General features: G+C 42.7%; 1 protein-coding gene across 1 annotated transcript; it reads left to right on the forward strand.

Moving 5' to 3' along the window:
• The first annotated feature begins 11,262 nt into the window (after positions 1-11,262).
• LOC124657258 (probable chromatin-remodeling complex ATPase chain) lies at positions 11,263-19,025 on the forward strand. The gene is made up of 12 exons (XM_047195839.1): positions 11,263-11,367; positions 11,450-11,630; positions 11,858-12,033; positions 12,113-12,362; positions 12,486-12,559; positions 12,727-13,073; positions 13,181-13,248; positions 13,365-13,551; positions 13,636-13,676; positions 13,905-14,268; positions 18,279-18,444; positions 18,581-19,025. Exons 1-6 carry the CDS (start codon positions 11,263-11,265, stop codon positions 13,039-13,041), a joined length of 1,101 nt encoding a protein of 366 aa, XP_047051795.1. The 3' UTR covers positions 13,042-13,073; positions 13,181-13,248; positions 13,365-13,551; positions 13,636-13,676; positions 13,905-14,268; positions 18,279-18,444; positions 18,581-19,025.
• Positions 19,026-24,438: the final 5,413 nt, after the last annotated feature.

Here is a 24,438-nt window from a genome sequence, read left to right on the forward strand (position 1 = left end):
AGGTTATGATTGTAATCTCTTGTAGATTATGAAGTTAATTATTGCTATGATAGTATTGATGTGATCTATGCCTCCTTCATAGTGTGATGGTGACAGTGTGCATGCTATGTTAGTACTTGGTGTAATTGCAATGATCTATCATGCACTCTAAGGTTATTTAAATATGAATATCGAATGTTATGGAGCTTGTTAACTCCGGCATTGAGGGTTCGTGTAATCCTAGACAATTAGTGGTGTTCATCATCCAACAAGAGAGTGTAGAGTATAGCATTTATCTATTCATTTATGTGATAAATGTTGAGAGTGTCCACTAGTGAAAGTATAATCCCTAGGCCTTATTCCCAAATACTGAAATCACTGCTTGTTTCATCGTTTTACTCGCATCTCTATCGCTCGCAATATTCCCACCATCAACCACATGCTAGTTGTAGCATCAAGCTATTTTCTCGGTGCCGTTACTACATGCTCATATACATTCATACCACCTCGTATTTCACTATCTCTTCGCCGAACTAGTGCACCTATACATCCGACAAGTGTATTGGGTGTGTTGGGGACACAAGAGACTTCTTGCATTGTGATCGCAGGTTGCTTGAGAGGGATATCTTTGACCTCTTCCTCCCCGAGTTCGATAAACCTTGGGTGATCCACTTAAGGGAAAACTTGCTGCTGTTCTACAAACCTCTGCTCTTGGAGGCCCAACACTGTCTACAGGAAAAGGAGTGTGCGTAGACATCAAGCTATTTTCTGGCGCCGTTGTCGGGGAACGAAGGAAAGCTACACCATTTCCTCCCTCGTCAACTACGCGCCAGTCCTGGGCAGTCAGAGAGAAATGGGTAAACTGACTCAACATAAAAGTAGAAGAAAGGCCCTTCGCAGAGGGAAGCATTGATTGCTATATTTGTGCTAGAGCATTTATTTTGAAAACATAAAGAGAGCATAAAAGTAAAGTTTTGAGAGGTGTTTGTTGTTGTCAACGAATGGTAGTGGGCACTCTAACCCCCTTGCCAGACAGACTTTCAAAGAGCGGCTCCCATGAAATTTTATTTTTGAGTGGCACTCCTTCCAACCTTGCTTTCACAAACCATGGTAACTGAATCCTCGGGTGCCTGCCAACAATCTCATACCATGAAGGAGTGCCTTTTTATTTTAGTTTTACTAGCAAAAGTGCCCGTGCGTTGCACCGGGTAACCAAATATCGAATGCTCCAACAAACCATCTGTGTGATATTTTTCCTCTTTGTCACCATCATCGATGGTGATCATGTTTTCTTCTATTCAATCAATCCGAGTAAAACTTCAAATTTTGAGAGGTTCATATTTTGCTCCAAATTCAATCAACCCGAGTAACCCAGCCTCAGTTTGTCCCTTTATTATCATTGGGAGATGTGCATGTATTAAAGCCTGCTATGTTGAAACTACATCCACATGATCTTCTGGTTCTGACTCCACTCCGCTCTAAGTATTTACCATAGAGGAAAGTGATCTTGCGAGATATAATCGTGCAAAAGAAGAATATGTAACGAGAAATAGGCTAATAAAAATAATTATTCTCGCAACTTTTTTTTATAGGATGTGCTTTGCTTGGGTCAACCAACAAGTAGTTATACGTATGTAACATCAGGTAATGCTTTTTCGCAAAACAAGTCAGGTAATGCTCTTAGTAATATAATCTATCATCTCGCCGAACTTCTCCATCTGCCCCATCTGCGACGGCAGCCTGTCTGATGCACCAAAATTACCATGAACAATAAGTTAGCTCCGGGATCATGTAAAGTCATGCACCAACATTATCATTACAGAGGCCTTGAAAAAGCAATATCTACGTACGATTGCATGGTTTCCAGTTGAATAACGGATGGCAAGCCCGAGTCTGGCAGCAGACATCATATTGAAAATGCAGGTTAGGCCCGTATCAGTGTCTTGGATTAATCTACACGAGGACATCGTATTATAGACTGGAAATTGCCTAGGACTTCTGACGCCGTGAGCCACGGCTGCGGTTCTGAGGCCCTGACTCCGCAAGACCTGCCCACAAGCTCGTGCTAGCTGCCTTTTGGCAGTCATGGCCAATTCCTTGATCACGTGTTTCCAGCACCGGTGCTATCGCCGTCCAGGTCCACTGACGTTTCAGAGGTCTTTGTACTGTATGAATTTCCAAGGTGGATTATTTTCCTCCATGCTCACTCTCGTTCCATCGCCTTGAGAAAATCGTACATAGATTCCCAGTCTCTAGCGGCATGGATCCAGGACGAATAGCTCTTTCGCGGTAGTGTAGATGCAGTACACCATTGAAGCGGCTGGCCTCGTCCCGTGGCGTCGAATAACTGATGCACTACTCGCACCTCCAAACACGGACCTGCGCCTACGGCCTCATCAGCAGGCTTATGGACTGGAGCCGACCTCGCGTCCAGGGGAAGGAGTAGGTCGCCAATTCGCCATCGAGATCTTTGGTTTCGGCGAGGAGGAGATGGCCTAGCTGTGGTGGAACGCCGCGTCACCGTTGATTTCCAACTTCCATAAGTCCCTAGCTAGCAGGTTTGATCTAGGCTTAGGGTTTGGTTTGCTGCAGAGGAGGCTGTCAGGTGAAGGGGAAAATCCTGGACGAAACATATGTCGTGCCCACGAGGGATATTAATATAGACGGTAGCACACGATTGGAAGCCTAAGGGAGCAAAAGATTCCATGTCGAATACGCGGGGCGGTGCTCGGAGTTCGTGTCGCACGCCATGCATCGAGTGAGGCGATGCGTGCGGCCCACAAAAATTTAGATCGGCCCAGTTCGGTTAGGCCTTTGCTGGGATGGCTTCCATCCTAGTTGGTCGAGCGAACCATCGTGCGGGTCGAGCTGAATGTTCTTTTGGCGATCGATCGATTACCAAACGTATTAAACCACAACGATCGACGTAGGAAACCAAAAACGCGTGACGGACGACAGAAACGGTACGGACGAAACCAAGGAAACCTTAGCTCCTTTATTATTAGGTATAGATAGCTTGCTGAGTCAGCCTTATTGTACGTGCTCTTAAACACTATGGCACCTCAAGGCCTCCATCCAGGGCACTTGAATCCTGGCTGTCGGATCAAGTGACATGGCGGAATGTCTGCCGTCAATTTTCCAGATCGAGTATTGTGAGCCATCCGATCGGGATCTTCACACTGCTCACATGGTCCCAACCGTTCATTGCCAACGGCATCTCTTCACCTGCGTGATATACCCGTGTGGGCACTGATTTGTGGGGCTGCTTTTCGCAGGCCCAGCTTGGTAGCGACACAGGTTACGTAGGCGCTCGTGTGGGTGTTTAAGTGAACAGTACGCCGCGGTGGTTGAACCATAGTTTTGCATTCCCACCAGGGGTATTTTCGTCTTTTCGCTTCTCATTTTCTTCTCGCGCCTGTGGCGGCTCGCCCTTCGTCGCCGGGTACGGGGTAGGAGCGGCACGACGAGAGCCCTCGCTGGCCAAGGAGGCCATGGGGTGAGAGGGGTAGGGCCGCCACCAATCCCCTGCCCTATTCTTCCTCGCCCAATCATGTCCCGCATCCATCCTCAAACCCTAGCGGCCGCCGCGATTTTCTTCAGATCCCGGTTGATTTTCTTCGCTCAGTCCTTTTCCGTCGATGGATCTGTGGGCGGACCGGAGATCCTCGACCTCTCCTCGTTTCCCCTTTGTCCCCAACTTGTGAGGAGGAGCACCGGAGACCGGGATGCGGCGGCGCGATTAGGAAGACCATCAGGCGACCAGACGTGCGGGAAAGGCCAGCAGGCGACGCGATAGCTGGCGCGGCCGTGCGGGATCTACCTAGTGGCGGCGGTGGCAGCCAGGCTCACCACGTGGCCTCTGGTGTCTCGATCCCGAGCACCACGGCGGCGGCGGCGTGCCCTGCCCTGGCGCGGAGCACGACGGTGGTGGTGTTGTGCGCTGCACCGGCGCGGCGTCGTGCCTCCCTAACCACGAGCGCAAGCGGCGTGATGCGCCGCCCCTCGTCCTCTTCCTCGTCCTCTTCTAGCTATATTGGCTGGAATTATGAAGTAAAACCAAAACTAGCCAGATCTGAAGCATAACATCATCCTGACCCTTTGCTATATATTAAGGTACCAATTTATTTTATATAGTGACACACTTGTTGGGATGCAAAGGGTGATAGAAGATGACGATGCTTGTGCGGCTGCTTTGTCGCTGCAGATAGAGGTGAGCAGTTTGTTGCAATGCTCATGTATACACCTTGTCTGGCTTGGTAATATTTACGCTCACTAGGTGTTGATGGTTTGTCCAGATGGGGTAATCGGAGGCAGCTTCCCGATGGTGGACCTGACCCCAGCGCGGCGATGGCCTTTTCCGCGACGTCTTCTCCACCATCGGCCCGGCCACGGGAGCAGCAGCATGAGGTATGTTGGGATCCTCGACCTGTCGGCCATGGACATGACGAGGTCATGGCCTGATCTTTTCTGCTGCAATCCCTTTCCTCTCATTTCTTTCATCCCCTATGCAGGTTCACTTCTATGTTTGCTAACTATTTCCTCAATCTGTTGTGGCTTCTGTGCGTTGCAGTGCTGGTTGAGCTCGTCACGTGGTTGCTTCCATGCTACTGCTCCGTTTACACTTCTTCAGGTATAGCTTTATTCTTAGTTCAAACTTGTTATTTGAATGTTAATGACAATGTTCTTCGTATAGGTTTTTCTTCTCGGAATTTGACATGGTTACTTTCGTTGGATTTGTAGCACGGCCCTTAAGATCGCCTTCGTTTGTCCAGTGGGAGTTCCTCCAGTCATAGCTATGCAAGATTGAACAGCTGAAGGTAAATAAGATGCTCTCTGCATGTTTTAATTCCTATAACATTGGCATGTTAACTGTTGTTCATGTTCATACATATTTCAAGATAAGGCAGAACTATTACATGATTAGTGCAGAATATAGCTATAATAGGATGTGGTGCTAAATTGCCATATTGCAAATTAGTCTTAGAACTGAAAATGTGAACTAGGCCAGATTTATTCTTGTTGCAAAAAACAGATTGTCTGGGCAGCTACCTTAAGAATATATGCACTATCCTTTTGAACTGACATATATATTTTCTGTCTAGATGCAAGGAATTTTTTTTGTTCCTTTGCTGTGGATATTCAGAAGAGAAGAGTATTTGTCTTTATCATGCAAGAAAGATGTTTTCACTATGCTCTTTGCGCCAGGTTTGACAACTGTTCTTGCAAGGATGTAAACATGGTTAATATTGTTGTTGTTACTATGTAGTTAGCCATTTCATTAACTCATAGAAAAAACATAAAATCCTTAATAAGTGAGGATACTAGAGTTGCTGATGCCTCTGCGGAATTCAAATATCATGATGTGGCTGTCGGTCCAGTGGCGCACAATCCCACGACTCTGCTGCCTCCTTTGGCTCTCCGGCCTCCTCCTCATTCACCCCACCGTCCTCCTCCTCCACTGCCACATCTCTCTCCTACTAGGATGGCGATGTTGTCATAGGTATTGTCCGTGACCGAGCGCCTGTCTTGGCCCTTTTCATGCATTAGGATCAAATCTAGATTCATGTACTACTTGAACTGCCATGCTCAATAATAGCCTTGTTCTCCTGATTAACTATATATTTATTCTCTTCCATTCTTGTATTCAGCCAATGAAAGTAGAGTGTAGTGATTCGCAGGGAGTACAAGCTGAACATGTTTTCTCTTTATATGTTTTATCTATAAACTGTGAACAATTCATTTTTTTACCTCGTGTAGACTAATGTAGTTATTGTCAAGAACCCTATCAGTTCAGCGGTTGTCGTTATGCAAGCAACGGCCCCATCTTCTTGCTACAAGAGGTAAATCAGTATGGTCTTTTACTGCAATACATTGGTGCCTTATGAAGAACCTAGACTTCCTGTAATGAACTTGGTTTCAACTCAGAGGGTTCTGCAGCTACATGAACCTGCACATTTTGTCTGAATAAAGTGACATGCTATTGAGATTTTATCGCTTGGTCAGTTAGGATGAAAGGCTAGAGGTTTAGATAGTACTTTATCCTGCACATGTTTGCAATATGGAGGTTGAATATGTACTGTATTATAGCTTAGAAAAGTTTCATTTCATTTTTTGGAGAATGGTGCAAATAATTAATGATTATATTCCCAATTTTTTCGCAAATACATATGTGATGTGAGTATACAGGCAGGATAGTCATGTACTTTCAGGAAGTGTGTATCTCTCTTTTCTTTACTAATTGTTTATTCTTGATATTCATGATAATCTGTTACAATCATGCTACTGTTTGTTCTTAAGTTTATTTACTACTATTTGCTACTCAGTGCATCTATGCATCAGTGTTAAGTAATTTTACCTACTCTCCTGACCCTTTTCAGGGTGAACATACTCTCTATGACATGGGCAAAACAACCAAGACATGGTAGCCTGTCAGGCTTTGCAATTTCCTTTGGTGTTTTGCCCCCGTGTTTCATGATCCTGTTCAGTTTAGGTATACAACATCTGGCCTTTTTTCAATGATGTTCTGATTAAACATCGAAAATACTAATTAAAAACACTTCAATATTAGATAAACAGATTTCCATTGTGCTGAGCAAGAACACCCCGCAGTCTGCGTATCACATGATGACTCAAATCCCGTGTACATTTTAACTGTCAAATTCATGAAGATTCAGAGCTTCTATGACTACAACTCTAGCACGTGCATTACAACATGACTGAATGCATTTGTTGTGATCTAAGATCAAGTCAAGGCCCAACTAAAAGTGTTGTGGTCTCCTAACCATAGTTGCTCCCAAGTTTCATGTACAAATAAGCATACAAGTAGATACCAATTGTGTGCCAGTTTTCACGTGATAGGGATTGGTTGGTAGGAGGTTGCTCTCCACTCTTCAATCACAACCACTTGCATGACATTCTGCTGGTATTTTTCTCAACACATAAAGGAGATTTCACGAAGTTGCTCTGCAATTTCTTGATGGGGCGGAATCCTGGAGGGGAGTTTGAATCAGCGGCAGCCTCGGGTGATGGGGAGAGAACAGAGCATGCTCTGGCAACATGAACCGATCAGACCAAAGGTGTTGATACCCTCGCTAGAGTGTCACTTTGTTATATGACTCTTTCATAACTTCATGAAATTCCATTCCATGAATCGGATTCATATAATTGCTACATTTACAAGCATTTAATGTATTGACATCTTCTGCTATTTCAAACAAATAGTTGCTTAAGCCTTGGTTGCTTTGCTATCTCCACAGGGCAGAGCCACCTCGACCCAATGAAGAATTTGACGGCCAGATTACACTCTCTCTTGCAAAGAACGCCAATCAGCCTAAAGGTACATGCTTAATCTACTGCCTTTGCTATTTAAGGTGTACAATGTCGTTATCCTTAGTACTCCCCTTGCAAAAAAGGCATCAAAGCCAGGGTTGGATTAGCATAACTTTGCACATAAAAATTGCATATATTAAGTAATTTTGCTATACTAGGTAATACCGCTATGCGTGTGTTATGTAATAATGCTTGGTTGGTGTGCTATTCTGTTGATGTTGCGTTTTTATATTATTTAAATCTATTTTCCGGTTGGCTGTTGAGTGCTATTATCATTATGTTAAGAAGTATGATCAAGCAAGGAAATACTTTGGGCAAGCATATTGTCATTTATCACTGTCACCATTGTCTTTATTTGAAGTTTTTCTATGATTTACTCCTTGGAGATGTTGTCACTAAGAACCACAAATTAGGATTTGCACTGCTAGCATATGCAGAATTCATTGTGCTGCAATTAATTTTAGTGCCTCATAACTATAACCAGTTCTACTGTTATGATGTTTGTTCTTCCCCCGAATAGAAAATATCGGAACATCTAACACTGTGTGGCTATAAGAGGATGATTGAGAATCTCCAGGTTTGTCTTAGTGAGGATTTGGAAGCAGCTAACTTTACATTTCTATCTAATTGTTAAGGACGGTAAGATACACTCCAGGAGGAACACTATAGTTCTATTTGCCATGCACGACTCTATCGATAATCCTATCTCACATCTTTTGATTTATTTCATACATCAGGGCTTCTTAATTGGAGACGGTGGACCAACACTCCCATCTACACCTGCAGAAGCATCTAACCATGTAATCCTTATTTCTATTTTGAAAGACCACCGCTCTTTCTCTATCACTGACTAAGTTTATATTATTATACCTTATTGTCTTGCCTATCATCTGTTCGTCCTGCGATGCCTAACACAACATGCAGGAAAAACACAGCCAGAATGCCACGTCTGTAAGGTGCTATTATGAAAAAAAATAGTATTACTCCTGCAGACTATAAGGTAATGAGAACGTTCTTCATCTCTTAGACCCAAAATATGTGAATCTTGATCCACAAAACATTTATATGGTATCTTATCGCTATACTAAAACAAACTCCCTTTGTAGCCCGCATGTTGCCGTTACAATCAAACATAAGCACCTAGCATGAAGTCTCAGTACACGGGATAAATATAGTTATGTGGTGATTCTGTACCAGGTTTACAGACCATACATCTCTTGGTATTCAACTTTTAGCTAAGAAATGGTTATGGAAATCAGTCAGAGAGTAGCACTACTACCTTATTTTCACTTTTGTACTACACTTCTACTATTAAAATGTATGATCTAGGTACTTATTATTTATGCAATCTTTGTTTAGAACATCTGGACACACTTGAGTCTACTGCATTTGCCAAGTAACTCGACTTATTGTATAGACGGTCTTGTCTATCTTCTTCCAAAATGCTTATTGATAGTTTGTTGCCGACCGTTTTACAGGTAAGCTAAAATAAAAATAGCTTGAGTACAATAACCTTTCCTGAATTAATATTACATAGCCATGGACTTAACACATGACATTCTCTTGCCAACCTAATGATAAATTCAGTTACATATTTTCATCGTTTCTCCATATTTGTATAAATAATATCCCGGAGCTTTAGGGCATTACAGACATTTTTCTATCGAATCTACAGTTGGCAGTTGTTACAACCAAACAACTTCCAGCTTTCCCACAGTTGTCAGCTCACAGCAGCTTTCTCACAGCAGATTCCCCACAGCTGATTTTCAGAAATCTACAGCTCAACCAAACACACCCTGAGATTGATTAAAAATTCCATCCTTGTTTTGGACCTTCTCCTCTAAACACTTTCTTTGGGTTTGCCATTTCAGCCCAGCCCAACCGCCGCCCCCACCACTCCAAAAATTCCATCCTTGTTACCTGTCGGTGGCAGGGGCACGAGCGAGGGCAGGGGCACGAGCGAGTACAGGAGCAGAAACCGTCGGGCTCCCAGCACCCTCGGTGGAGGAGGTCCCCGTCCGCTTGGCGGGTGGCGCAGACGGCGCATCCAGAGCTGCCTTCCTCTTTCCATTGCTAGAAAATGGTGGTTCTCCTTTCCCTGACATACAACTCTCATAGGTTGAGACTGATGTTCTATTGGCTATCACTCCAACTAAATCACCGAAGCCAGGTTCTTGTTCCTCATTCTGTATTTCATCTTCTATTCGAGCTTCAGTACCAGTATCCATGTAGTCAACTGAATAACTACATGGGCTACGTCCCTTCCATTCCGCCTCCTCGGGCATCAAAGGATCCCGCTGATCTGAACATCACATAAGAATAATAAAGTTAGCACGATCCACTTGCTTGCATGTTATAATACAACCTTGGAAAACCAAAATACCTTCGGCTTCCCCCTCAATGGTATCGTTCTTCTTTTTTCCTTTCTATATCAATTTTTTTTGATGTTAGCACCAAGACCACAAGCAGACACAGAGGAGAATTCAGTTGGTGATAAACAAGACACTTTAGAAAACAATTACATCACATGAATCAAATGTATGAATTATTACCTTCTCTAACATGCTGCGATGTTCATCCCAATAAAAATTATCTACATAGAAGAAGGTGTTAGGTAGGTGGACAAAAGACAAGAGAGGCTCACTTGCGGTATACAGAGAAACAGGGACAGGCACATATGCTTGTTCCAACTAAATTTAATGCTATCCTTAGTGATTTTTTATATTTTTGCTTTAGGTTGTGTTGTTGTCTTCTCTCTTTTATCTAGAATATCTTCAATATCTTTATCCGTTACTGTGTTGTCCTCAGAACTTACCCAACAATGTCATTTTTGGAAGGTCATCCTTATTAACAGCTGAACAGAAGAGAAAATTATCAGAAAAAATCATATACCCAATTACTAAAGAAAAATGCTCGAACAAGGCAATGGGTATCAAAACCATATTTTCTCCGTGTGCGAATCGTCCTTGCCCAAAAATTAAAGAATACAATGCTAGCTTTTTATACCCTTCCTGAAACACTTTTTCCTCGACGGTGTCTTTGTAATTTCGTTTGCGTTATATTTCCAGACAGGTAGCAATACAAAATTTAGCACTATCTAGAAACAACAAACCTCAGTGCAAAAGCGGAAAACTTGAACTTGTTACCTATTCCAGTAACACGGTCTAGAGCTAGCCAGTGGTACTTAAATCCATGTTCAGGCTAGCTACATTTGAAAAATAGAACTACCAATGGAACCTACCTGGATGTGATTAGGAGATGAGAGTCACTTTTGTAAATTCTCATGAGTTCTGATAAATCAGAATGTTCATTCTTTAAATTTTCAGCTTCATCAATAATAATGTAGCCACAGTGGATACCCTTTAACTTTCTCTTTTCTATATTTGCCGTCTCATAACTAGTCACGCAAACATCAAATTCCTGCGCCTGCGGTGAGTCCCATATAGCTTTCTAACATAGACAAAGAAAGAGAAGGTCACTAATAGTATAAGTTGAATCAATGAATAAAGAATAGACTTTTGAGACAACTAACTCGCTCTTTTTATCCCCCAGGAACTTCACAACACGTAAGCTAGAGCAAATATTGTTGAATACCTTCATCTAGTTGTCAATAGTCCACTTCGGAACAACAAACATGTGACGATTAGTTTTTTCTTCTTTTTTAGGATCAGTTGTGCCTCTACTCTTTTTCTTTTGTGGGTTTAGTCTCATGCTTCACATACCCCAGCAATGCAATAGTTAACACCTTTTTCCAAGATCCTAAATAATGATAATAAAGATGATCTTCTTTGGAATGAATTTACTCTTTTTTTATTATCATTATTTAGGGTCTTGGGAAAAAGGTGTTAACTATTGCATTGATGGATATCTCAAGCATTAGACTAAACCCACAAAAGAAAAAAGAGTAGAGGCACAATTGATTCTAAAAAAGAAGAAGAAAAAACTGATCGTCACATGCTTGTTGTTCCGAAGTGGACTATTGACAACTGGATGAAGGCATTCACCAGTATTTGCTCTAGCTTACGTGTTGTGAAGTTCCTGAGGGATAAAAAAGAGCGGGTTAGTTGTCTCAAAAGTCTATTTTTTATTCATTGATTTAACTTATACTATTACTGACCTTCTCTTTCTTTTTCTATGTTAGAAAGCTATATGGGACTCACCGCAGGCGCATGATTTTGATGTGTGTGTGACTAGTTATGAGACGACAAATATAGAAAAGAGAAAGTTAAAGGGTATCCACTGTGGCTACATTATTATTGATGAAGCTGAAAATTTAAAAAATGAACATTCTGATTTATCAGAACTCATGAGAACTTACAAAAGTGACTCTCATCTCCTAATCACAGGCACACCAATCCAGGTAGCTTCCATTGACAGTTCTGTTTTTCAAATGTAGCTAGTCCTGAACATGGATTTAATTACCACTGGCTAGTAACTGATGTGTGTTGTTTCATATTTGTTTTTGGTTTAATATTATTACTGTTTTGCTGCTACGTGGCAGAATGATTTGCATGAGCTTTGGGCTCTCCTACACTTCGTGGTACCTAAGATCTTTACGTCTACGTCTTCAGAGACCTTCGATATGTGGTCTCAAATTTTGGTTGCCCTTATAAAAAATCGGATTCGTATTCCGCCTTCAAAGATTGTTTACAACATTCTGGTTCCGATTCGGATTTAGAATCCGATACCTTGGATCAGCAGGAGGTGGTGGTGGAGGTTCACAAGGTTGGGATTCTCGTGATCACCAATTTAAGTACTTTAAAATGAAGTCTATTTATAATTCTTTTTTGCAACTTTTGGTAAGGTTGTTCACCGATTTCTTCTTCGGAGGCTCAATTCTAATGAAGAAACAAGTTTCCCTGCAAAGAAGGAAACCATACTTAAAGTTGGAATGTCTTCGAAGCAAACACAGCTATATTGTAGTGGTGTGTTTGTAAACGGCAACAACATGACCATGAAGATGCGCAAGGTCAGCAACCATCCAAATTTGAGCAAAGATGCTAAACCTGTCGGCCCGACCTACCAAACTTTAGAAGATCTAATTGAGAATTCAGGTAGCATTATGTTCCTTGCTTATTTCACATCTCGATCCCATATTTTTTTATACAACCGTAACATGTTTACCTACATAATTTTCTGTGGATTCTTATTGATGTTTTTTCTTTATGTTTGCATAGGAAAAATGGTTCTACTAGATAAGTTGCTGCATAAGTTAAAAGAGCGTGGTTCCAAAGTCTTTATTTTTTCAACGGTGATTGTTTTTCACTGCCATGCAGATTTGAATGAATTATTGGTTTAGCAAGTTTGTAGGAGATATACCACTCGTCGACACTAAGCATGTGCACCGCGCAACTCACTAAGCAATTTATTTTCCCAGAATTTTGCTTTGTCTAACATATATAACACTATATCCTGCAGATGCCTACGCTTTTAAAAATCTTGGAAGAGTATCTTAATTACAGAGAATATAATTATTGTAAAATATATGGAGGTACACGCCTAGAAGATCGTGATGAAGTCATTGAAGCCTTCAACAAGGAAGACAAGTTTGTTTTCTTACTTTCAACTGGGGCATGTGGCGGTGGTATCAACTTGCCCATTGCTGATGTTGTAATATTTTACGACAGCGATTGGTATGCACTTTATTATGCTAAACATGATTTTGTTGCTCACCCTAGGAATCGAATCTTAATTCTTTGGTACTTTTGTGCCTTCAGGAATCCACATCTTTGATCTGCAAGCTCTAGACCGTGTTACTGGAATAGGTAACAAGTTCAAGTTTTCCGCTTTTGCACTGAGGTTTGTTGTTTCTATATAATGCTAAATTTTATATTGCTATCTGTCTGGAAATATAACGCAAACGAAATTACAGCACACCGTCGAGGAAAAAGTGTTTCAGGAAGGGTATAAAAAGCTAGCATTGTATCTTTTAATTTTTGGGTAAGGACGATTCGCACACAGAGAAAGTATGGTTTTGATACTCATTGCCTTGTTCGAGCATTTTTCTTTAGTAATTGGGTATATGATTTTTTCTGATAACTTTCTCTTCTGTTCAGCTGTCAATAAGGATGACCTTCCAAAAATGACATTGTTGGGTGCTGGAAAGGTTTTCAGTTTTGCCGACAGAGCAGTAACGGATAAGGATATTGAAGATATTCTAGATAAAAGAGAGAAGACAACAACACAACCTAAAGCAAAAATACAAAATCACTAAGGATAGCATTAAATTTAGTTGGAACAAGCGTATGTGCCTGTCCCTGTTTCTCTGTATACCTGCAGCAATCCTCTTGTCTTTTGTCCACCTACCTAACACCTTCTTCTATGTAGATAATTGTTATTGGGATGAACATCGCAGCATGTCAAAGAAGGTAATAATTCATACATTCGATTCATGTGCTGTAATTGTTTTCTAAAGTGTCTTGCTTATCACCAACTGAATTCTCCTCTGTGTCTGCTTGTGGTCTTGGTGCTAACATCAGAAATTTTTGATACAGAAAGTAAAAAAGAAGAAAGATACCATTTGGTTTTCCAAGGTTGTATTACAACATGCAAGCAAGTGGATCGTGCTAACTTTATTATTCTTATGTGATGCTCAGATCAACGGGATCCTGTGATGCCCGAGGAGACGGAATGGAAGGGACGTAGCCCATGTAGTTATTCAGTTGACTACATGGATACTGGTACTGAAGCTCGAAGAGAAGATGAAATACAGAATGAGGAACAAGAACCTGGCTTCGGTGATTTAGTTGGAGTGATAGCCAATAGAACATCAGTCCCAACCTATGAGAGTTGTATGCCAGGGAAAGGAGAACCACCATTTTCTAGCTATGGAAAGAGGAAGGCGGCTCTGGATGTGCCGTCTGCGCCACCCACCAAGCGGACGGGGACCTCCTCTACCGAGGGTGCTGGGAGCCCGACGGTTTCTGCTCCCGTACTCGCTCGTGCCCCTGCCACCGACAGGTAACACAACACTCCACCCGACACACACACACACACTTCCGTTACTCGTCTAGCCCGCCGCCGCCGCCGGTTCCTTTCTTCCGGCCGCCGTCTCTGTCCCCGTAGTTCGCCGCATCCTTCCGATTTGTATCAGGGATGGAGCTGCGGTCAAGTCTTCGTCTCAGCTCGCAGTCGCTGATAGGATCTCGCCGTCGTTCCCAGCCACGCCGCTGCCCAGACGGCGGCGGAGACGACCGGATCAGCGCCCTTCCGGACGAAATGCTGCTCCAAATCCTCGTTCACCTCCGCTGCGCCCGCGCTGCTGCCCACACAAGCTCTCTCTCCCGCAGGTGGCGCGGTCTCTGGAGGCACCTCTTCGAGCTCTCCTTCCGCGACATGCCCTTGGACGCAGTCGACGCTGCCCTCCAACAGGTCGCCTGCCCCGCCCTGTCCCGCCTCGAAATAGAGATCCCCGAGAGACACAGGATTCTGGACCTGCTCGCGTCTCCGCCCAGCTCAATGCCGTCGCGGGGCTCGCCCCGGTGGATCTCGTCATAGATGTCTGTGGGCACTGTAAAGATCGTGACATTCCTATCGAGATTCCCTGCTTCGAACGCGCCACCTCGATCAAGCTCCGCATAGACAACCTCTATCTAACACCACCGCCGGGGGGCGTTGAGTTCCCTCATCTACGCGTGCTAAAGGTACGCAGCTGCTTTGGTCTAGGCACATTCAAAGTTCACTCACCGACGATTGAGGAGCTTGTCTTAAAAAACAACGGGTGGCTGAGTAACCTTGATATCATGGCCCCCGTGCTTAAGCGGTTCACGCTGCGAGCCACCATGGACAGCGACTTCAATGTGTTGTTCTCAGCGCCGATGGTGGAAGATCTCTGGTGGTCGTACTCATGTGCGGTACAGAGTGTCGGGATTGGTGAGCTGCTATGGCGTCTCTGCAGCCTGGATCTATGGACAGATGACAGTGCCTACGTCCTACGGTTGAACATAGATTTTTCGGTATGTCTTCCCTTCTGCTCAATTTACTTTACCTTTTAGGCCTAATGCTAGGTTGCCGTAAGTTGTTACAGGACTAGTGTAGATGGTCAAACATATAAATGTTGAGCTTATGCAGATTCTAAAATGACTTACATTTGGATTGGAGATAGTATATGCCACAGAGTAGGTTGTTATAAATTGATGAAATAAGTATCAGTATCAAATTTGGATAAGGTGGATCGCTGAAGATCCAGCATGACATGAGTACTGCAACTTTGTATCCAAGTATAAAAGCCTGTTATCTAAGTAAGCACAGTAAATGAAGTAATGCAGACATGTTAGTCTACAGCTAATCTAGTCTATATTCAACTAAGAAAGAAACAAGCAATGAAAAGTGGTGAAAAAGTCGGCTGCTGTTCGGTGTGTTTTGTCTCCTGCCCAATTCACCATTTAGTATAGTCTTCGTGCTGAGATGTCTTATTATATTACTAACGTGGACTTACATGTTGGATCAGAGATAGTATTGCCGCAAGGTAGGTTGCTATAAACTGATGGAAAAAAGTCAACTACGTAGCAAATTGGATAAGGTTGAGTCCAAATAGAATGTCCAACTAATACCAGTAAAAGGTGCCGCATTGCAACTTTGTATCTAAGTATAAAGACCTTTTTATCTAAGTAAGTACCCTAAAAAGAATTTATGTACGTCGTTAGGGTACTATATATTTAAAGAACACGAGCAACAAATTTATTCCACCTTTAAGCACGAGCAAACAATTTCCATGGAGTCATTTTTTCAAAAAATCCCAAACTTTTACCATCTTTTCCAAACATGTGTTGAGCCGATATAAGTTCTGAAAACGCTATTCCAAAACACAACCATGCATCCGTAGCGAGAGGGCACTACTGCTACGACTACTATATGGTTGCCAATAAAAAACCTATGTGTACCTTAATGCTCACCAGCTACTTGCCCCACCACCTCACACTCCACCAATCAATGTCCGCTGCTACCCTGCTCTACCATGTCAAATGCCATGGAACCCAGTCAGATAGCACAATTGCTTTTGTGCTACAGTTTGACCTTGATTACTGTTACTACCTTTGAGGAATGGCTTTTTCATAGGTATGGTAGAGGAGTCATCTAGGGTAAGTGTGGAGCACAAGAATGGTGCAATACGCAAGTTCAAACCAAAGCAACGTATGATAGGGGATTAAGTGAGTTTGAAATTTTAGACGAGGAAAGGGAAATCAATATTTGATTATAAATTTGGGTTTGCTGTCAATGGAGCCAAAGACGGCATGAGAATTAAACATGAATCAAGGAATCTGGTAGTGCGAAGCCAGGTCAAGTGTATGCATGTGCTTAAAATAGCAAGCCAGGAATTTCGAGTAAATAGAATTTTATTTCCCTATCCTGATGTTCTTTCCCTACCAAGACCATAACACTACGAACTATAAGCTCCAAGACCACCTTACCAGCTGCGAGTATGTCAGGCTGATAATGCTACGTACCACAATCCCCACACCACACAATATACTAATTGCTGTTGCATCACATATCAAGTGTTATGACTCGATAGTGGCATTTTGTTTTCAAGTTATGTTAAGGAGGGTGATTGATCGCCTTGATTGAAGTCAAAACTTGTTTTGAGGGGAACCTACAGCAGGAGAGACTCCTACTGTTCTAGGCTGGCCAAGCTCCAAAGAGAAATTAAATTACAATCCTTGTTACAAATGAATCTATGTTATGTCTACGGTCTTTCTTCACTCTAGATTTTAGAAGCTCCAGATCCACACTAAGCTGTGCAAGCCAGCAGTCATTGGAGATGTCGATGTCTTCAAAGTGCTTCCTATTCCTTTGTTTCCATTTATCCCAGGCACCAAGGATGACATATTCCAAGAAGAAAGGATCAGACCATTGTTTTGCTGCTGCTACCACTCTGTCACTCAAGGATAAATTCATATTCCAGCTGATGCCCATAGAGGACCAACAATCATGAGCAACCAAGCAAAAACTTTGTGTTTCATTTGACACTTAGTTTTCCACATGAGAGGGAGACAAGGTAGTGGTTGCACCTCTCTGAAGAAAAAATTGTAGTACTTGTGAGCTGCGTATTCTGAATTTCCCTAGCTGTATCCCGACTCATCAGGAATGTGTGTCTCCATGTCTAGACTATCCAAAATTTGATTTAAAGAGTACAGCTCCAAACCAGCCTCTATCGAGACGGGTAATTGGAAATTATACTCTAGGGCGCTATGCCCAATAAACTGAAGAACCGAGCAATCTTCAGTAGTAGAAAAAGAGAACAGCAGTGAGAGTTGATCTTCCAAAGCACTGTCACCATGCCAAACGTCTTTCCAAAGCAAAACTTTGTCCCCAACATTGACTGTGCATGAGGTGATGCCTCTGAATACATCAGAATAGTTGAAGATGTCTCGCCACCTAAATGACCCACATGTTTTTTTGGAATGAGGCACACCGTTTGGGTAATACTTGAACCAAATTTATATGACCCATGGAATGTCATATTTGTGATAAAATTTCTGCAAATACCTCAGTAAAAGGGCTTGAACTTCTAAATCTAATATACCAAGCCCTCCTTTCTTTTTTGGTCTACAGACCAAATCCCATGGAGCTAATGAATAGGTTTTCACTTCCCTGTCCTCTGATTTCCTCCATAGGCAGTGCCTTCTCGCCCTATCGATGAACTCAATGATCTGCACTGGTATGTTAAGAACACATATGCCATATATGAGCAAAGGGGTGAGATAAGAGTTAATATATGTTCTTCAAAACGACAAACCATTGAGAAGATGCAGGCTTGAGGTAGTCGGGGAACAGAATGAAGTAGCTTTCTCTATGCTCATGCTTAGACCTTTCTTCGAGTCACGTCTGCCGAAGGCATGCTTCATAGGTCGTTGACCTTGCATCAAAAATCACACAATTACTTCTATTTTACATTGTCAAATTGCTTTAATGGTACTGTTACTTGATTTGTATCATTTCCTTTTCATGAAATTTTTATACATTTACAGGAGTATATGCATGTGGACCATGACTTGATTCAAACTGCTTCCTCCATTTTCTGTTCTGCATATAGTTTTGGCAGCATATGGACATGTTTTTGGAGCTGTGGTGTCGAATCTACTTGCAACTTACACCAGTATACTTAGTCTTAAGGTGGTCATATGGAACTTCAAGGTAACTATTCAATCTGGCTAACTGATATGTAATTTGTTTAAGAGGCCTGTTTTGATTTATTTATAAGTTTATTTATGTTCCTATATGAGTAGATTTTGGGGAATCTATAATCAGCAACACTTCACATTTCTTTCAGAGAACACAAGCATGCCCAGCAGATTGCCTTTGTGATGAATCCCCAAACTGGAAAAGTCAAACTATCCCTATGACGTCTCTTGAAGAAATAGAAATAGATGGGTTTGAGGGAACTGGCCATGAAGTTGATTTCTTGAAACTTCTGTTCAGATGTGCGACTCGGATGAAAAGAATGACCGTGAGGATATCCCATAAGCTTTTTCCAAGTGACAGAGGATACAAGGAAATGCTCAACATTTTCGAGGCGAATGCATCCGTGAAATGCTATGTTTATCGCAGATCTGGATGGTATTAAGTAGGTAGCTCTGGATGGTATTAAGCAGGTTATTTATGGGTGGCTACCATATGATTCTAGTTGTAACAAGAGATGACATACCTGGTCTCCATCTTATTAAAAGTTTTGCTACCGTCCTGTTTTCCTGAGCTAGTCTTGGTGTTTCGCTGAAGATTTACGACAATGCTACAGACCTTTTCCGTGTCCTTGACATTCTTTGTCAAGTATGAACATGGTTGGCGGTATTACCAGGTACAACGTGAGCTCCTGCTGTACAACTATTATTATGTGAGTTTTGAACATAAAAGTAAACTAGAGTGAGACGCCAGTAGCAGCAAGGTTGCACGGTGGCTGAGATGCAAAGACCCAGGTGTGGTGAGGTGAGGTGACGGAAGCAGTAACACCGGCGAGATGCAGGGAGCTTTTCCCCATCCGGTTCCGTGACCCGCCAAAGCCACAACAGATTTGGTACATGTGCATCTGACTTGGAGAATTCATAGATGTCCTGTATCCTAGTTCCTAGGAGCTCTCATCAATCCTACTACACGACTGTCTTACTCTTACATCCAGTGCAACGGCAATACATCCTCTCCAGCTTACAGGTTGATGTTCTTCAGTTTCATCCAGTCTGATCAGAAACTACGTGTGCAGTTGTCAGATAGGGCTTCTGAGTCGCTCTTCCTCACACTGGTGTATATCATGTTCTGATGGATTTATATGAGCAGAGAGGTGAGTACTGATGATTACAGGGAGACATGCATGCAGCTGGGTTGTTCGTATTTTTTACTAGCACGAGTCCTTGACATGTCACATTCTAGCTATGTACTATGCTTGTAGTTGTTGCGCCCTTCTGTATCGGCTACTTCGGCCGAGACTTTCCGAGGAGATATAACGTGAAAGCCAGGAACAGTTACTAGGAAGCATGCAAATCTAAATCGCCGGTACATGTTCATGGTGAGCTACTCCTACACCCAACGCTGCGCCAACTCATGAGCTGACTGATTATAACATCAAGGAGTATAAATAACAGTAGCGTCAGTAAAACTCATTTGTATCCTGAACCTCAGATCACCAATCAAGACACGTATCGGTGCAAAATCATATGTTGATGTCCTTAAGGCTCGTTGAAGATTGATGTAATTTATTTCGAGCAGAACTCTTCCTAACCCCACAGCTTCAGTTTTCATGGAATCCGAAATCACACTAGTAGAAAACAGGCCTTTCGTCCAAATCCCCTGTGAGATTTAGTTCTGGTTTTAAAGTAAACCGAGACCAGTGGGTGGCGTTGGTTCCGGTTCGTTTGGCGGGCCGACGTCATCTTCTAATCCCGGTTCGTTTGGGGCATTTGGTCCCGGTTTGTAATACAAACCGGGACAAAAGGGGTTGCAGCAGAGCGCGTTAGGGCATGTTAGGCCCCGATCCCTTTTAGTCCCGGTTGGTACTACCAACCGGGACCAAAGGTTTAACCTTTAGTCCCGGTTTATTTTACCAACCTGGACTAACGCCCATCTCTATATATATACTCTGCCCTGCTCAAGTGTGAGCCACACTTATCATTTTCCACTTCTTAGCACAAGAGAGGTGTATGTTGCTTTGCCCTCTTCATAGGCACAAGAGGTGTTCGATGGAATGCCTAAGAGTTTTTGCCACTTGAGTTCACACAAAGCAAACCACGTTTAACTGTCCTTTTCCTTCTCCGTCGAGGTTAACAACTTTATCCTTTTATCTATCATTGATAAAATGCATGTGTGTATATATACATCGCTTCACTAATCATGATGTTCTATAATGGTTTTTGATAAGCTTAATTATATCATGTCGATGAATCGGTAATGGATGTACATTGATCAACGCTTTAACGAGTTCACTTCCGGCCTGAAATTTTTTATCGATGTGGCTGAGGCAAACAAACAAGGTGGTTTTATGTATTGTCCATGTGTTAATGAGAATGTCATAAATTTCTCTTCCCCGAGTACCATTCACACACACCTGCTGCGGTCCGGTTTCATGCCCCACTACAATTGTTGGACCAAGCACGGAGAAAGAGGGGTTATGATGAAAGACAATGAAGAAGAAGATGATGATGACAACTATCCCATGTTCGTTGAATATGGTGATACTGCAAAGGGAGATTGTGTTCCATCAGAAGAAAACAATGAAGACAATGAAGCCGAAGATCAAGAGGCATCAGATGAGCCTGTTGGTGATCTTGGTCGGGCTATTGCTGACGCAAGGAGAGAATGTGAAACTGAAAAGGAAAGGTTGAACTTCGACAAGATGTTAGAGGATCACAATAAATTGTTGTACCCAACTTGCGAAGATGGCCAGAAAAACTAGATAGCACACTGAAATTGTTGCAATGGAAGGAAGATAACGGTGTGACTGACTCGGGGTTTGAAAAATTGCTGAAAATAATTAAGAAGCAGCTTCCAAGGGGTAACGAATTGCCCGCCAGTACGTACGAAGCGATGAAGGTTGTCTGCCCTCTAGTATTAGATGTGCAGAAGATACATGCATGCATTAATTACTGCATCTTCTACCGCGGCTAGTACGAGAATTTGGATGCATGCCCGGTGTGCACTGCATTGCGGTATAAGATCAGACAAGATGGCCCGGGTGATGTTGAGGGCGAGCGCCCCAGGAAGAGGTTTCCTGCCAAGATTATGTGGTATGTTCCTATAATACCACGACTGAAACGTTTGTTTAGAAATAAAGAGCACGCCAGGTTGTTGCAATGGCACAATGAAGACTGTCAGAAAGACAAGAATTTGAGACATCCTGTTGATGGGTCGCAGTGGAGAAAAATCGATAGAAAGTATCCATACTTTGCAGAGGATGCAAGGAACTTAAGATTTGGTCTAAGTACAGATGGCATGAATCCTTTTGGAGAGTAGAGCTGCAGTCATAGCACCTGGCATGTAACTCTATGTATCTATAATCTTCCTCCTTGGTTGTGCATGAAGCGAAAGTTCATTATGATGCCAATGCTCATCGAAGGCCCGAAGCAACCCGGCAACAACATTGATGTGTATCTGAAGCCATTAGTAGAAGAACTTCTACAGCTGTGGTCCATAACAGGTGTACGTGTGTGGGATGAGCACAAGAAGGAGGAATTTGACCTACGAGCGCTGTTTTCGTAACCATCAACGATTGGCCTGCTCTTGGTAACATTTCAGGACAGTCGAACAAGGGATATAATACATGCACGCACTGTTTAGATGAGATCGAGGGTGCATATTTGGATAAACTGACAAGCTCGTGTACCTGGGGCATCGTCGATTTTTTACGCGTACCCATCCCGTAAGAAAGAAAGGAAAGCATTACAACGGTGAGGAAGATCACCGGAAGAAGCCTGCCCACCATCATGGTGCTAATATATTTTGTATGGTCAAGGATCTAGAAGTAATATTTAGAAAGGGTCCTGGCGGACAGTCTGTTGTCGATTTTCGTCTCGCCAGGGCTGTCCCCGGAGAAACTGTCAAACTGGACATTCCTCCAGGGCCTGTCCCAGGGTGCTTTAAGACCCGTGATATGCAAGAACGCGAGTGAGACCAAACAACCAAACGGGTCAAAAAATGTTGGGACGATGCGAGCCAAGGGGCGCCTAGGCTACCAAACACGCCCTTATATGTCACGTGTTCAGTGTTGTACCGGTGCAAAATTTCAATGGTTTACTTACTTTAACTAAAAGTGCTTGATTAAGCTCAAAATTTTGAGTTGATGAAGTTAAAATGCGAAATATAAAGTACTTTTTGTGTTTTTTCTGATTTTTTTCCTGGTGAGCTTCCGCTTGAGTCAGTTGTCTTCTTGTTTTGGGTGTGGAGTGCGGGTGGCCTTGATAATTGTCTCGTAGCTGCGGATTGTGTCTGCTCAGCCGAGATATTAGAGCTGGCAATCTCGACTGCCCGAAGCATCTTCAAATGGGCAGCGCAGAAGACTTGAGTTATTTACCCTCCTCTATCAGAACTAGGCCATAGTTCTTTCTCGTAGCTACATATTAACAATCACCTTAGGAATATCAATGTGGAAGAAACCAAGACCAGTAGCAACACTACCCAAATATTTAGCTATCTGGGGAGGTCTTTTTTAATCACAAGGCACTCTTCAACAGGGTGATTAGTAGCTTAGCATGAAGCAAAAAAAAAAATTTGTTGCATGACTGCTTGAAGTGGCCAGGCTCTCCACGCCCTAGACAAATAGTATCCACATATGACATCTGGGTGTTGATTACCTGAGCTCAGGATTCACCAGTACTGTTATTCTTCTTCCTCTAAACTGGTTTACTCTACACCTCTTTATCTCTATTTGGATTTTGGAGCATCTCCTTCTTGATTCTGGTTGCTCTGAGGAAACTTCTCTGCAGGTGGAGCAATCCATTGATTTGACTGGAAATCAAACTATTGTGGAGGAAATTGAGGGTATGTACTAGGAAAAGCCGAAGGAGGAGGCATCCAACAGGCATAAACCCAAAAGGATGAGGAGGGAAGGGGAAACCAGCTTGCCCCTGAAAATCCTGGAACTGCTACTACTGGTGTTGCTGTGGATTCTACTGGAACTGCTAATTTTATTGTTGTCTATTCCAGTTATCCCCTCCTCCTGCACCAGATTCTCTTCCTCTGTTCCTACCACCCCTACCACGATCATCCATGATGCTTCCTTCAAACTCAAGATCTACCACCTCAGCTTCTTCTACCCCTAGATAGCATAACCCTGGTGATGTCTACACCCCCTCCTTTTCCTGTAGACAGTATTGGGCCTCCAAGAGCAGAGGTTTGTAGAACAGCAGCAAGTTTCCCTTAAGTGGATCACCCAAGGTTTATCGAACTCAGGGAGGAAGAGGTCAAAGATATCCCTCTCATGCAACCACTGCAACCACAAAGCAAGAAGTCTCTTGTGTCCCCAACACACCTAATAGGTGCACTAGTTCGGCGAAGAGATAGTGAAATACAGGTGGTATGAATATATATGAGCAGTGGCAATGGCGCCAGAAAAGTGCTTGCGGGCGTGTAGTGATGGTCGTAATATTGCAGGCAATAGAAACACAGTAAAACAGTAAACAAGCAGCGATAGCAGTATTTAGGAACAAGGCCTAGGGATCATACTTTCACTAGTGGACACTCTCAACTTTGATCACATAACAGAATAGATAAATGCATACTCTACACTCTCTTGTTGGATGATGAACACCATTGCATAGGATTACACGAACCCTCAATGCCGGAGTTAACAAGCTCCACAATTCAGTGTTCATATTTAAATAACCTTAGAGTGCACGACAGATCAACACAACTAAACCAAGTACTAACATAGCATGCACACCGTAACCTTCACACTATGAAAGGAGGAATAGATCGTATCAATACCATCATAGTAATAGTTAACTTCATAATCTACAAGAGATCACAATCATAAACTACGCCAAGTACTACATGATGCACACCCTGTCCACTTTACACCATGCAGGAGGAATAGAATACTTTAATAACATCACTAGAGTAGCACATAGATAAATTGTGATACAAAACTCATATGAATCTCAATCATGTAAAGCAGCTCATGAGATCATTGTATTGAAGTACATAGGA

Source organism: Lolium rigidum, chromosome 5 (assembly GCF_022539505.1).
Source record: "Lolium rigidum isolate FL_2022 chromosome 5, APGP_CSIRO_Lrig_0.1, whole genome shotgun sequence".
NCBI classification, from domain to species: domain Eukaryota; kingdom Viridiplantae; phylum Streptophyta; class Magnoliopsida; order Poales; family Poaceae; genus Lolium; species Lolium rigidum.